The sequence below is a fragment of the Nycticebus coucang genome, chromosome 1 (assembly GCF_027406575.1).
Source record: "Nycticebus coucang isolate mNycCou1 chromosome 1, mNycCou1.pri, whole genome shotgun sequence".
Lineage (NCBI taxonomy): Eukaryota > Metazoa > Chordata > Mammalia > Primates > Lorisidae > Nycticebus > Nycticebus coucang.
Window position 1 is genome coordinate 69,624,816 of NC_069780.1, and position 15,768 is coordinate 69,640,583.

Sequence of the window (15,768 nt, forward strand, 5' to 3'; positions counted from 1 at the left end):
CCTTTCCAGTAGCTGTAAAGACAGTCGTGTAATCCTCATGGCCGCCCAGACTGCCCCAGCAGCAAGGCCAGCATTGGGGGTGGGTATCTTAGAATGGCTGTGAGCATCATAGGATTTTTTTTTTTAAAGGTATAATGTTTCTTTTTGTGTGTCTTTATCCTCATTTGTCTCTAAAGCTGTTTTAGACATTATTACCTTTTTTGCTCAAAAGTATGTTTAGACATGTATAGACCTATAATTGGCTCACAGACCACTGAAGGGTTGAGATACAAGTGTCATGAACTCTGATATATCGAAGTATCTTTTAAAATGTTAAACAGGCGCCTTCCCTATTTTCCTTGATTAATTAGTGCGTGTTAGCAGAAGATCTTTGCTTTGTAACCCCAAACCTAGCAGTTCTGCATCTTGAGGTCCCAGATATGTGGAGGCAGTAAGGTCTGGGTAAAGACCCAGAGGTCTGTGCCGCCCTGGATGCTCCTTTGTGCCTGCAGGCTCTGTGAACACCGTTTGAAAACTCCCAGAATATTTTTCAGTTAGTGATTCGCCTGGTGAGCATAACATGAAATCAGAAAAGATCCCTGTTTACGTGTTAGAAAAGTGTTAAGATTAGAATCCTATCCTTTTAGCATCATCTGGTATAGTTCCTGTATCCTGTATTGTTAGGGATTATTTTAGGCATATACATAACATGCTATATATTGTACATACTACATATATGTATAATTGTATATCCCTGTGTATATAGTGAAAGTACTGTTATTCTAGTACCCCAGAGGTTATTGTGCTAGTTATCTAAATTTATTTAAAGGTTACATTACAGTAGAAGAGAACAAAGGAAGTTCTTGGTCACTTCTGGAGGTAGTATTTATTGTTAGGATTAGGATTGAGCTAATTGGCCAGATTATTTAGTATACTTGCTTAGGTACAAAATGAATAGGGAAGAGCACCCATTTTGAAATAACCTGCATAGTTTTTGGCAGATCAATAATAGGTTTAATAAAACAATAAAGAGTTTACTAAAGTTGTAGCATAAAAAAAGGTTTTTACTGGGCGGTGCCAGCTCAAGGCGTAGAGTGCCAGCCCCATATACTGGAGGTGGTGGGTTCAAACCCGGCCCTGGCCAAAAAGTGCAAAAAAAAAAAAAATTTACTTTTCTTTAGTACTCTTCTACTATTTTTTAAAAAATAAATATGCTATAACAGAGAAAGCATGAGAAAGTATTTAAAATTACAGGGCACACTTTGTCAAATCACTTAAGAAAGTTAAAACTATTCGAGAAAAACACATTTCAAAATGCAAATTCAGATCTCAGAGCAAAGTTTATTCTTAAAAATTTAAACTGTAAAACAAATGTCTTACTGGGCTCTAAAATTCTTCTCATTATACATAGCATTAGATGAGCCTATTTTAAGTTCAAATTTTGTGACATCAGATAAATGACTTACTCTTTTTCTGGTTTTAAAAAGTAAATCAAATTCTATCGAATGTGGCTTTATTAATTTCAAAATCCCATGCCCAATATAAATGTTTTTGTGATTGTTGTCTTTGAAAGGATCTACAATAAATGAGTGACATTCTAGTCTTGTTTATATCCCTAATAATAGACGTCAGCTGCTGTAGTTTGTGGTACAGATGAGTTTTTGGAATACTTCTGAGTAAGTGAAGCCACAGAAATACAGAGATGTTCTGAACATTCACACTTAATGTACTGTCATGGACCCTTTGCCTGACAGCTAATTCATGGTAGCTATCTTTTCACAATATACTTCTGTCACTGTAGTGTTTATTTAGAGCCAAGTTTTGTGTCTATCAAAAGAAAAGAAAAGCATTTTGAGCATATGCATTAATGTTGGGGAAACAGATGTGTCTCTGGAAATGTAGTGCAGATTATATTTTGACCACTTCAGTTGAAAGTTGTGTATTTCTAATGGAAAAGTACTTTTGTAAAGTTTGGGAAATTATCTCTTGTGGTTTCTCTTAAAATGAACTCCTGACATAAATCTGCCATATTTAATCACTGCACTTATCCAAGCCCCTCTCCCTCAACCCCAGCTCCTTCCGACATGAGGCTGCAGCCGTGTGAGCCCCACATGCCATCTTCATGTTCTGTTCTGTGTGATCTTGTCCAGTCACTCCTTTCTGCAGTAGTCCTGAACCTTTGTTTTTATACTGATTTTTAAAAGGTAGTGCTATGCTTCTTGGGGTGTTTTTATACACCAGTCAGGTTAAGGTATCGTTAGGTATAGGTCTTTAACTTGGTGTAGGGAAGAAGACCAATCCCAGGGAGCTTCCCTTAGTAAGTCTTTTTTGGCACAGTGATGTATTTTGTCTAAGCATTTTTTATTTATTTATGTATTTATTTATTTATTTTTGTGGAATCAGAGTTTCAGTTTATCACCCTCAGTAGAGTGCCATGGCATCACATAGCTCACAGCAACCTCCATTTCCTGGGCTTAGGCGATTCTCTTGCTTCAGCCTCCCAAGTAGCTGGGACTACAGGCACCCACCACAACACCTGGCTGTTTTTTTTGTTGCAGTTCGGCTGGGGCCAGGTTTGAACCTGCTACCTTCAGTATATGGGCTGGCGCCCTGCCCACTGAGCCACAGGTGCCACCCGATCTAAGCATTTTTTAAGAGAGCCTCTGAAAAGGTTTTTGAATGTGATTAAAAATTAGCATGCTTTTGAAAAAACTACGTTTATGTAATAAATGTTTGGAGGATGGGTGAGTGATACCAGTAGATATACGTTGATTTTGCAAATTGATTTTTATAAACAGGTGTTAGCTTCCAGTCCTAGCTATTTGAGAGGCTAAGGCAGGAGGATCTCTTCAGTCTAGGAGTTTGAGGCAGTGAGCTGTGATGATGCCACTGCGCTATAGTCTAGATGACAGAGTAAGACACTATCTCAATCAATCAAAATTAAGTGAGACTTTGGATTACTTACTACAGTTTAAAAGAAATAAATATGGAATACATTTTTACAGAATAGCCCCAAGGTGTTGGGGGAAGGTATTCCTAAATGTTCTCTTGATCTTCAATTATAGTTATTATTACTATATTCTTCTTCATATAATTAGACCATTAAAACAAGTATAAAAATTTTTCAGTAAATTCTGAATTTACTTTTTTGGAATTAGCAGATAATAATTTGTGACTTACTTTTCTCCTTTATTGACTTCGGAAGTGCCTACTGGAAATAGTATCATAATCTGCATAACCTTTGAAAGAGTAAATTATTTAGCTACACTAAGCCTGTAATAAATAATATAGAAAATAAATTTTCCACTTTAAGTTGAATTTATTTAAGTAGCTACCTATTAGAATAATGCTTGACCAGGCGCTGAGCTCAGTGGTTAGGGCACTGGCCACATAGACCAGGGCTGGTGGGTTAGAACCCAGGCCTGCCAAACAACAATGACGACTACAACCAAAAAATAGCCAGGCGCTGTGGAGGGCGCGTGTAGTCCCAGCTACTTGAGAGGCTGAGGCAAGAGAATCACTTGAGCCCAAGAGTTGAAGGTTGCTGTGAATTGTGATGCCATGGCACTCTACGAGGGTGACATAGTGAAACTCTGTCCACACACACAAAAAAAAGGATTGTATCTGCTTATTTGAGAAATGGTTGCCTTGACTATATTTGAGATTACCAACTTTTGAAATAACTTATAATTGTTTCTCTTTCTCCTTTTAAAGGACAAGCAAAATGTATGTATGAGATTAAGCAGATTAAACTCAGCTTTTAGAAATTTAGAGAGAGGCAGTTAGTTTATTAACATTTATTCAATACAAATTTAAGTGCCTATCACAGTTGTAAGATAGATCCTTTGCTAGGCATAAGGTCTCCAAATGCAAGGAAGGAAAAGATTGCTTCCCTGAAGAAAAGCTCACTGCCTAGTGAAGGAGGTAGAAAAGTAAACACATTATCATAATTGCCATGGAAGGGGCTGTGGTTGAGGTAAGCTCTTGGCACTGTTAAGAAACCTCCCCTGAGGAACGTCTGAGAGTGTGACTGCCAATTAATTGATGTTAGAGGAGGCTGGCAAGGATCTTCTAGTCAGAATAAACAACATACCCAGATCCTTTAAAAAGAAGGGAGATGAGACTGGCCCAGAGTCATGGGTGGATGAGCGAGAAGGAGGGAAGAAAGCACCAAAGAAGGAATGAATGCCAAATGCCTTGCAGGTGCCTGACCCTGAACATGTTATAATTTATGCTAAATGAATTTGGACTTTATTCTGAGTGCACCATTAAAGAATTTTATGCAGGCAAGTAACATGATCAGGTTGACTCTGGAAAGCTCATTCTGATTTACAAATACCATAGAAAATAATAATGTGTTCTTTTTTATTTTTATTTTTATTTTTATTTTTTGTAGAGACAGAGTCTCACTTTATGGCCCTCGGTAGAGTGCCGTGGCCTCACACAGCTCACAGCAACCTCCAACTCCTGGGCTTAAGTGATTCTCTTGCCTCAGCCTCCCGAGTAGCTGGGACTACAGGCGCCCGCCACAACGCCCGGCTATTTTTTTTTGGTTGCAGTTTGGCCGGGGCCGGGTTTGAACCCGCCACCCTCGGTATACGGGGCCGGCGCCTTACCGACTGAGCCACAGGCACCGCCCAATAATGTGTTCTTTTTAAAGTAAAATGTTATAAAAATTACTTTTCTTTCTGTCTTAGAGAATACTTTGCTCAGTTTTCCAAATCCAGGATACTTGAAGCCTTGATGGGGACAAGATCAAATGAGAAAGATATAACATAAGTCCCTTTTCTGGTTTCTGTAACTTGGGGGACTTACAGTGATTTTTAGAAGTTTTGAGGCATTTAGAATATAAGCAATGGTCTTATAGCCCTAAGTGCGACTTTCAGAGAAACAGGCGAATGAAGTACACAGTTTTTAAAAAGACATCAGACATAACAAGATTTTATATTTTCTAAAGTGAATGTATGACATATGTCCAGGCCTTCATTTATAAAAAGCACCCTGTCTGGAACAAATAGCTGTCAAAAGGGGGCGGGGGGGGGAAATCAACTATGTCACTGTTGCTTAGGTTGGCATGAGACTCTTTTTGCCTTAAGATCACTGTTTGGAGAAGAAAATATATGTGCAGTTTGTAAGTCTGGCTTTCTTTCTCGCGTCCCTTCCCTCCCCTTCCTTCCCTTTCCCTCCCCCCCCACCACCCTTTCTCTCTTTCTTTCCTTCATTTCAGGTTAATGTGAGGGTATAAAGAACTGGGTTACACTGTTTGCATTTGTTGGGTAGAGTCCCTCTTCTCGTTGTGTCCCACACCCAAAAGGTGTGCCACATACCCATACATTGTGCCCATTAAGTGGAAGCACACCAATCCCCTCCCCTCTGTTTTTTTTCCTTTTTGAGACAGTCTCATTCTGTTGCCTGTGGAGATAGTTCCTTGAAGTTAAAATCAATCATCTTGCTGTTTTTAGTTGACTTTGGCTTTTAGGAGTGTGAAAGTGTCCTCCTCCATGAACACATAAATGATACAAGAGAGCAAAACAAGTGAAGGCTTATCGATCATATGCTGAGCACTTTTGCTTCTAAATAGCGTGTATTTCCTAGTTAACAATGTCTTGATATTGTTTCTTCTAATAAGCCATTAACATAGGTTACAGTGATGAGGTTACAGACAAATAGTAGAAAAATGTTAAAACAAGAATCCAAAAGGCTAAAGTTTATTTCTCTAATTAACAACCACTCCTTCCTATTAAATGATGTTGGACAAATAAGTTGATTTCTGGGCCAGGCACAGTGGCCTCACGCCTGTAACTCTAGCACTATGGGACGCCTTGAGCTCAGGAGTTTGAGGATCCCTTGAACTCAGGAGTTTGAGATTAGCCTGAGCAAAGCAAGACCCCATCTCTACCAAAAAAAAAAAGAAAAATTAGGCAGGTGTGGTGTCATGCACCTGTAGTCCCAGGTGCTTGGGAGGCTGAAGCAGGGGGGATGGCTTGAACCCAGGAGTTTGAGGTTGCTGTGAACTAGGCTGATGCTATAGCAGAGGAAGATGATGTCTTTTAAAAAAGCAAAAAGTCAGTTGACTTCTCTTTGTCTACATTTCCTTAATATAAAATTTAAAATTAGATTGTCTCTAAAATATGAACAACTAGAATACTCTTGAGTTTTAAAATTCTATAATTCTTGATATATGGAAAGAAGACAAATTCATGAAAGAGATACAATTATTCCCAAGTATACACTTGTGTTGGGTTATAGATGCCATGCATATTAATTTATGCTTCTTGATCAGTAGAGAATGCCTCGTCTTTATGCATCCTGACCCTTGATTGCAAAATATGCTTAATAAAACTTTCTCAAATGAACAAAATTCTTCTATATTCCATATACCTTTAGGTAATAGAGAAACCTGATAAAAAGAAAACCTCACCTGGTAAAATATTCGTAATTTGCAAGGTAGAAATTTGGCAAGACCAAGTTTAATTTAGTTTATGCTGTAAGTCATATATTTGAACTTTTTCTTATTTCAAAATTAAAGACAAGCACCTTTTTTGTCTTTTTAAATGTTGATTAAATTTGTAAAGGACACTCATTTAAAGTTATATTTTTAAGGAATGTGGAGGGTTTTTCCTTGAAAATTTTTTTTATTATTTCAAACAATTCAACTTAGATTCATTTGTACCAGTCTCTTCTTTTAGGTATTTTTGGTTTACTTCATTCATTTAGAGATCATCTATTTGAATGCTGAGTATATTTGAGCTATCATGTTGAGTAATGAGAATACTAAAATTAAAGATATGTTTTCTTCCCTAGAGGAGATTTCTTTTTAATAAAAGCAAACTATTATAGTTTGAGTGCCTGAGGACCATCTACATGGAGTGTTGTATAGATGCTAGATTTGGAGGTTGGGGGAAAGATCTAGATGAGACACTAAAATTTACCTACTAAACTAGGGAGCAGATCACAGAATCCAGAGATTGACATTGATAAGCCCAGGTGAAAGCACGAATAGAAATTTAGTTTGTGTTCTCTGCTAAATTATTTTGCATCCTTTGTTTAAACCTAGTTTAGTAAAAAGCCAAGTTGTAACTGCCTTGGCTATAAAGATTCAGGCTCCAATGAGTTACACTGTTTATTCCCAGAATCTGAGGATCAGTGTAGTATATATCACCAAAGTTCATTTTTGTCTTTGCTTTAGTATTCCTATTTCTTATTATTTATTTTCACAGTTTTCTTCAATAGTCAGAAAGAAATTTGTTTGTACACAGGCAGTGAAGGAGAAGAAAAGGCCATGACGGGCCTGCTTATACCTTGGACTGACTTTTTTTTCCCTTCTCACCTCATAAGTAATATTGGGTTATTATTTGGGTATGGCTTCCGTTTCTGTCTGCAATATAAATGTTGAATTGAGTTTGGAAAGACATAGAGAAATAAAGTGCCTCAATGCTACATTTCTATTTTGTGGCTTTTGCCCTAAAAATCATCCTAAACTTTGCATAGAATAGAAAATATCTGTAAATTTTATCAATGCACATTTTAAAATCTCAATATAATTGTACCATATTTTTCTATTCAAAACCAAAGAACACCCTAGAAAGTTATATCTTTTTAAAAGTGCTCATCCTGGAAAAAAGGTAATGGAGGCAAAGAATAATTCGAGTAAAAGCCTTACTGATTTCATGCATCAGCTTTTGGCTCAGACAGGTCTCCTTGGATTGTGTAATTTCTTTGAAGTTTATTTACTTCACATTGCATGCATCATTACAATCACTTATGTCTGTTTTCATAGTGACCAACAAGAAATTACTGGTCATGGATATAAAGCTTTTGGAGAAACATAATGATTTTACATATCTGTTTAATGTTTGAAGTACTTAAAATTTGGGGTGAGAACTTACTGTACACAAAAGCAAATCAATACAAATATTTTTCTGAGAATAATTTTAGTTAGGATTACAGATTGAAATAAAAACATAGGAATAAGCATGAATCCTCTCTCTGCATTCCAATGATTTAACTTCTGGCTCTGCCAATCATCATCTGTTTGACTCTAGGAAAGTTACTTAACCTCTCAACTCTACCCTATTCACTTGTAAAAATTGTTATAAAAATTGTTAAAATCCCTTTGAACCATACCTTCCTGACAAAGTTGTTAGGAAGATTAAATGAGTTATTAGAATGTCTAGCACACAAGAAGTCTTCAGTAAATGTTTGTTCTGGTGGTTTTTCTGAAGGCAGTCTAGGAAGAAAATGTATTATATAACTTTATAGTTTTATGTAGAAGACACTGATAAAACTGGTGGATATTGATGGTAAAGGAATGGAGAAAAGGGCTGAAATTTTAAAGTTGTACTTGAGAAATAGGTAGGAGAATGTTCTGGCTCGAGCAGAGAGCTATTCAGGATAAGAACACAATGTAAAGGCTCGGCGCCTGTAGCTCAAGCGGTTGAGGCACCAGCCACATACCCCAGAGCTGGCAGGTTCAAATCTAGCCCGGGCCCACCAAACAACAACTATAACCAAAAAATAGCCAGGCGTTGTGGTGGGCACCTGTGTAGTCCCAGCTACTTGGGAGGTTGAGACAAGAGGATCGCTTAAGCTCAAGAGTTTGAGGTTGCTGTGAGCAGTGATACCACGGCACTCTACCCAGGGTGACAGCTTGAGGCTCTGTGTCAAAAAAAAAAGAAAGAAAGAAAAGAATATGATGTAAAAGCATCTAGAGCTTATTCTTAGGGCACCTGCACATTCTCCACGACTTCTCCAAACTACTGATATGAATTCTATGTTCTTATCCGTAAACTCATTTGCTATATTGGAATGTAATTCATTGAATGGAACTTGAAAGTCGCTGGGTACCACGTTACATTTGTCAAAGTAACAAATGTAGAGATGAATCTCTCAATTTAACATTTGGGAAGCAAGAACTGCAGTTTGGGGGTGTATACACAGACTAGGTGGTCTGAAGAAGAAGAAGGCTGGGAGTTTTATTAGAAAAATTTCATATTTTTTTGATAGAAAGCTTGTTGGCACTAGAGCTTTTGGGAGTGGCAAGCTCTGATTGGTGATGATGGTGGTGGGTAAAACTAGTCATGGCAGGTCATTTTAGCAACTATTTAGGAAAGTTGGTCTTGGGGATGTTTCAGCAGCTGGGCTTGTGGAAAATTTAATTCTTGGAGCAGGTGCTGTGTGCCCCCCAAGTGCTTTTTACCTCAACAGTTGACTCTGATTTATTTGGGTAAGACAAGAATGACACAATTTGTGTAATCAACTTTCACACACTGTTCTCACATAACAGGGCCTTTAATGCCTCGTATTGTGTCTTTTATCCTTTCAGTTGGAAGATCATTCTCCTAGGTGAGGAAGACTAAAGCAAAATAGGTGTTGAATTTCTCTTTACCTATTAAAATTGTTTTCCTTCTCAAACAGTGAGCTGATTCTTGCCTTTCTTTCTTCCTTGAAGCATAGCTTTTAAAAGAGCCTCCTTAATTTTTGTCGGACTGTGATCATTCTGGACTCGCCCTCAAGCCGGCTTTCCTACCGACTCAGGTCACTTTCTACCTGCTCCTTCTGTCTTAGTGCTTCTTATTTTGAAAGTTCTTTTTGTTGCCACCTTGGCAAATCATTAGCATTTAAAGAGCAAATACACATAGTTGAAGGAGATAGACTACTAAAATATGACCCCGAGGTTCTGTGCTTATGGATCCAGGAAAGGGCGCCATTGCTAAGGCTGTTGGAGTTGGAAAATGGATTGGTTCAGAAGAGAAATAGTTTCAGGAGTGGGAGGAAAATTGGAGGTGACCTGTCAGGCATTTAAAGTGTAGAACCAGAGAAAAAGTAAAAACCCATAAGTAGGTAGATTTAGCAGTCATGTGACCTTGATTATTTAACCATAAGCATAGATAAGATCCTGAGGGCTTGAAATTGAGAAATACAGAGTGCCCACTGGGAGATAATCACAGTAGTAAAAATTAGGAGGAAGGGGAAGAGCTACCGAGAATGGGTCTTTCAGAAAAGGAGGACAGCAGACAGGCCAGCAAGCCAGAAGCAGTTCTAAGAGCATTTTGTAATTTTTGAACCTCACATCATCCATACACCAGCTGTATGTGGCATCCCTAGCCACACCTAGGTATTCAGAGTCATGTCAGCTGTACACAAGTGTAGTAATTAGCACACATCTTCCTTTCTCTAGTTTCTTAGTTTGTGACTGTGTCCATGGAGTGCTGTAAGATCTCAAACTGCACCGAAGAGTTCAAAACTGAGCTCCCCAAGTGCGAGTTTTCTTTTCTTTTTTTTTTTTTAATTTATTCATTATTAAATCATAGCTGTGTACATTAATGCAATCATGGGGCACCATACCCTGGTTTTATATACAATTTGACATATTTTCATTACACTGGTTAATGTAGCCTTCCTGGCATTTTCTTAGTTATTGTGTTAAGACATTTATATTCTACATTTAGTAAGTTTCACATGTACTCTTGTTTTGTTTTTTTTTTGTAGAGACAGAGTCTCACTTTATGGCACGCGGTAGAGTGCCGTGGCCTCACACAGCTCACAGCAACCTCCAACTCCTGGGCTTAAGCGATTCTCTTGCCTCAGCCTCCCAAGTAGCTGGGACTACAGGCGCCTGCCACAACGCCCGGCTATTTTTTGGTTGCAGTTTGGCTGGGGCTGAGTTTGAACCCGCCACCCTCGGTATATGGGGCCAGCGCCCTACCGACTGAGCCACAGGCGCCGCCCCACATGTACTCTTGTAAGATGCAGCATAGGTGTGGTCCCACCAATCACCCTCCCTCTGCCTATCCTCCCCTCCCTCCTTTTTCCTTTTCCCCATATTCTTAGGTTATAATTGGGTTATAGCTTTCATATGAAAGCTATAAATTAGTTTCATAGTAGGGCTGAGTACATTGGATACTTTTTCTTCCATTCTTGAGATACTTTACTAAGAAGAATATGTTCCAGCTTCATCCATGTAAACATGAAAGAGGTAAAGTCTCCATCTTTCTTTAAGGCTGCATAATATTCCATGGTGTACATATACCACAATTTATTAATCCATTCGTGGATCGATGGGTACTTGGGCTTTTTTCATGACTTAGCAACTATGAATTGGGCTGCAATAAACATTCTGGTACAAATATCTTTGTTATAATGTGATTTTTGGTTTTCTGGGTATATATCTAGTAGCGGACTTATAGGATCGAGTGGCAGGTCTATTTTTAGATCTCTAAGTGTTCTCCAAACATCTTTCCAAAAGGAACATATTAATTTGCATTCCCACCAGCAGGGTAGAAATGTTCCCTTTTCTCCACATCCATGCCAACATCTCTGGTCTTGGGATTTTGTGATATGGGCTAATCTTACTAGAGTTCGATGATATCTCAGAGTAGTTTTGATTTGCATTTCTCTGATGATTAAGGATGATGAGCATTTTTTCATCTTTCTGTAAGCTATGTGCCTGTCTTCTTCAGAGAAGTTTCTCTTCAAGTCCCTTGCCCAGCCTGCGATGGGATCACTTGTTCTTTTCTTGCTAATATGTTTGAGTTCTCTGTGGATTCTAGTTATTAAACCTTTGTTGGAGACATAACCTGAAATATCTTCTCCCATTCTGAGGGCTGTCTGCTTGCTTTTAAGTCCATCTCCCAAAAGGGATGGCATAGTACTGTGGTATCATACCAGCAGGTGGCAGGCTAGAGAAAGTCTTAATTCTGCCTCTGACAAGTGTGTGACCTTAACCAAGTCACTTAACCTCTTCATCCTCCTGTAGAATCTCAATCCTAAAATGACAAAGTTGACTTTGATCTGTAAGGGCCTTTCAGCTCTTAAAAATAAATGATTTTTTTAATAGCAAAACTTACCCTCTGCCTCGTACTATTTTTGAAGGGCAATACATTATTTGGGGAAGTTTAAAACGCTGACTTTTTGTTTTGTTTTAGAAAAGTGCCCTGCTGGCATGCAGCATTGGATACCCATGGATAGCATTAGGGGCAGGGAGTGGCTCTTGCTCCAAATTTTAATACTAACATTTTAAACTCAACCTGCCTCATTTCTGAATAAGCTTGATACATTAATTGTCTAACTTAGAAAATTGATTAATGAGAGAATTTTCATTTTTTATAGCCCAGAAAATCACATTTTAAGAAACTTACAAGTTTTGCCTCCATTTGCACATTCTTCATCTACAAGTGTGTGTTCATTGGGTTTGGGGGAGGGCTGGTAAGCCATCTGTCTGGTTCCCTCAGGGATTAATGAGTTAAACAAAATCGTTAACATGTTAAAAAAAAAAAAAAAAAGGAAAGAAACTTACAGATTTTGGTAGATAAGGTGTAAGATATCAGCATTTAACCAGCAAATTGTAGTTTTGCCATCTCAGAGATATTAACTCAATTGTGTTAAATTCCAATAAAAGAAAACATTTGGTGACTTTGAGAATAGAGCACCTTAAATCACTGATTCAAAACTACTGCTACTCTGGCATTCAGGCTTCTAATGGGAAAGGCAGGAAACTCACGGCTGGATCTTAGCCTCATGCTGTTCTCAGTGTACTTGTATGTGACAGAGACTGGAAAGAAACTCAGTTTCAATTTATGCTTTCACATAGTTAAATTGAAGCTAGGCAATCAATCAGTAGTCCCAGAATCCAAACATCTGATGAGTGTAAGATGAAGTGATTGGGAAGCCACTGGGTGTCCAGGGGAAAGAAAGAAATACTGGTCTTGGTTTTGGTTTTAGATTAGCAAATATTATAGTGGCCATCTGCTTCTTTAGAACAATTTTTGTCAGAGATGTTGGAATTGTCAGATTAAGGTTTTAAAAACATTTCTACCAAATTATAAGAATGATATTATCGGGCAGCAGGCCTTTGTGCTTTCTCAAGATCTGACCAAAGGATTTTATAATTTTTTAATGATCCAGTCTTCTAAGACATGTTAGAAGAAAAACTAACATGGCATTTGTTTTTCTTCTTTTCCCCTAACTAAAGCTGGTTATCCCACTAAAATCCTGCCGTCCCCTTACAACCCTTTGCTTATTATGTTGTTGCATGTAACTTCTCCTTTCCCTGGTGCTGAGCATGCTTATGTGTAGCAAGATTGAAATAGTTGCCACAAACAAAATTTTGTTTATGCTTTTGAGATGTAACATTTCTGCACTGGGCTCTGTTGCTTTTTGACAGAATCCATTTTCCAATTTAAAAATAACATTATAATAAAAGAGCGTCTTCTTTTTACCAATTAGGTCAAAGTCCTAAAATTTTAAGACCCAAACCCCATGGTTTAGAGCGAACTGATTCACAAACCATAGGTGACTTTGCTACAAGAAGAAAGGGTATGTACTTTAGCACCGCATGCTGTATGGGGCATTGGGAATTTATTTATTTCATAATGTTTTCTCCTTAAAAGGCAAAAAAGAAGAGCCTTAAATGCTACTGCTGTTGTAAATGCAACTTCCCAGCATGTTTTTTCTAAAGTGAATGCTTCCCATAATACACAAGTCTATTTGTTATGCCATTAACAGCGGCATGTTAGATATTTGATAGCGTGTGATATTCAGTATTGTCCTTTTGCATTATTCTTTTAATCTTTTTAGACAACAATGTATTGTTTTCTTTAGATGTGTGAACCATTTGGGAGTTCCATTTGTCTCCTGTGTTTATGTGTAATGTATACATCCTGTTCTGAGAGAGTAAAGAATCATTTTCCAGGATTAATTGTGCCATTACTTAGAAATTGAAAGCTAAACTGCTTTTAGCCTTTGGGTATCAAAAAAGTAAAATGTTACGAGTTAAAGAAATACTTTCAGTCAGCATAATATTTTAAGTATATAAGCAAGGAAAATAGTTTCAACTCAATTTTAATAAACTAATTTAGTCTTCCTTATATTTGAGTTGACAAAAATACTTAGTTATGATCCTCAATCTGTATACTCCTTTAAAATGGCCACCTATTTTGTAGCTTTATGGTTATTATAACAGTTGATTAAAATTATGCGTATATGGACAAAGACTGTAGTATAGGGAAACCAGAAAAATGAAAATTTTTGTTTAGAGTGGCAGGACAAAATATAACTAAAATATTTATCTAATATGTTTAAGTAATCTCCTAAAATACAACTAATATTAACAAATAGTATTGTTTTGGGTGGTGCCTGTGGCTCAAGCAGTAGGCTCCAGCCCCATATACTGGAGGTGGTAGGTTCAAACCCAGCCCTGGCCAAAAACTGCAAAAAAAAATAGTATTGTTTTAATAATAGTTCTTTTAGTCCATAAATTTCTGAAAAATATCTCAGTTTTAAGAAAAGGGCTAAGAACTCTGGTACAGTCTAGTGTGATAACTGTCTACTATAATAATAAGGTAATAAGTAAAGGCCACTTATAAATAAAACAAAATACTAACTTTTACTTAATTTTATATGATTTGACAAATGATTCTTTGGCTAAATTAAGCTAAAATTTTGAGGTAATTGTTTAAATTAATTATGGCCTTTTCTCAGACCAGATTTGGATCTAAAGATACTATTGCTATTTTGTTTTGTTTTTAGACTGGGCATGAATTATTTTAAAATATTTTATCATGAATTCTTTTCTTGATTTTTGGTTTTAACTAAGTTTTGTTAATAGTTTCTATGCATCATTTTATATGTATAGTTACATGTGTATGCTTTAATATTGAAGAATGGGAATGTTTTTTACATCAATGACTAAATTTTAATATGGAAGATAAAATTAGTAAAAGGATTAGTGAATAAGGAAAACTATAAATCAGGCAACTAAAAAGGATTTGGGTTGCTACTCTTTCTTTTTATCATTAAGGTTATAGTCTAACTGGCTTATTGTACCCTCAATGAATCCCCAACAATAAAAAAAAAAAAGGTTATAGTCAAAATATTTGCTTAAATTAAGATATAACATGTAATAGAGCTTTAGGCTTTGAGGTAACAATCATGAAACATTACCTGATCAGCTTTTTTCATTAATAATTTAGGTGTGTGTGACCTTGAATATCCATGAACCTCATTTCAATGTGTGAAACTAGATAGTCTGAGGTTTACTTTGGCTATCAGATATAAGTAAAGATATGTAGAGAGGATCTTATTTTTTTCCCGAATTTCTATACCCTAAAAATCTCTTTTTCTCTTTTTTTTTTCAGCCAAGCCAGCACCCTTAGAAATAAAACCTTTACCAGAATGGGAAGAATTACAAGCACCAGTTAGGTCTCCCATCACTAGGAGTTTTGCTCGAGAGTAAGTCCTTTGTTTAAAATACATAGTTTGTTTGAATAAGATGACTATCTAGAATTAGAATTGTTCATCATCATGGAAGATATTTACAGTAGTTATCAATGGATGGTCTGGGATTCTGTACAGTCAAAACTAATTTCATTAAGATACTAAGATACTGGCAAGGTGCAGTGGCTCACACCTGAAATCCCAGCATTCTGGGAGGCCAAGGCTGGTGGATTGCCTGAGCTCAGGTGTTTGAGAGTATCCTGAGCAAGAGTGATACCCCATCTCTACTAAAAATAGAAAACTTAGCTCGGTGTTGTGGTAGGCACCTATAGTGCCAGCTACACGAGAGGCTGAGGCAAGAGGATCACTGGAGCCCAGGAGTTTGAGGTTGCTGTGAGCTATGACGCCATGACACTCTACCCAGGGTGACAGAGTGAGACTCAGTCTCAATAAAAAAAAGAAAGAAAGAGGATACTAAGTTATTATTTGCCTTTTTCATTCTCCTCTTAAGAGTGTATAATGGAGTCTTGCAAAGGCTGCATGATTATGTAATGATACTGTCTTGACAGCTGT

The 15,768-nt window shown here is 37.2% G+C and overlaps 1 protein-coding gene across 3 annotated transcripts in view; it reads left to right on the forward strand.

Annotated features, from left to right (window-relative positions):
* Positions 1 to 15,768, forward strand: part of GAB1 (GRB2 associated binding protein 1) — a 148,261-nt gene that overhangs the window by 120,578 nt on the left and 11,915 nt on the right. For 2 of the 3 annotated variants that reach the window (XM_053582188.1, XM_053582189.1), the window contains one exon: positions 15,117 to 15,210. In XM_053582188.1, the coding sequence (XP_053438163.1) occupies positions 15,117 to 15,210 (94 nt within the window). Of the gene's footprint in view, positions 1 to 13,206; positions 13,297 to 15,116; positions 15,211 to 15,768 lie in introns of all 3 variants that reach the window. The other variant, XM_053582187.1, reaches the window with a different exon arrangement.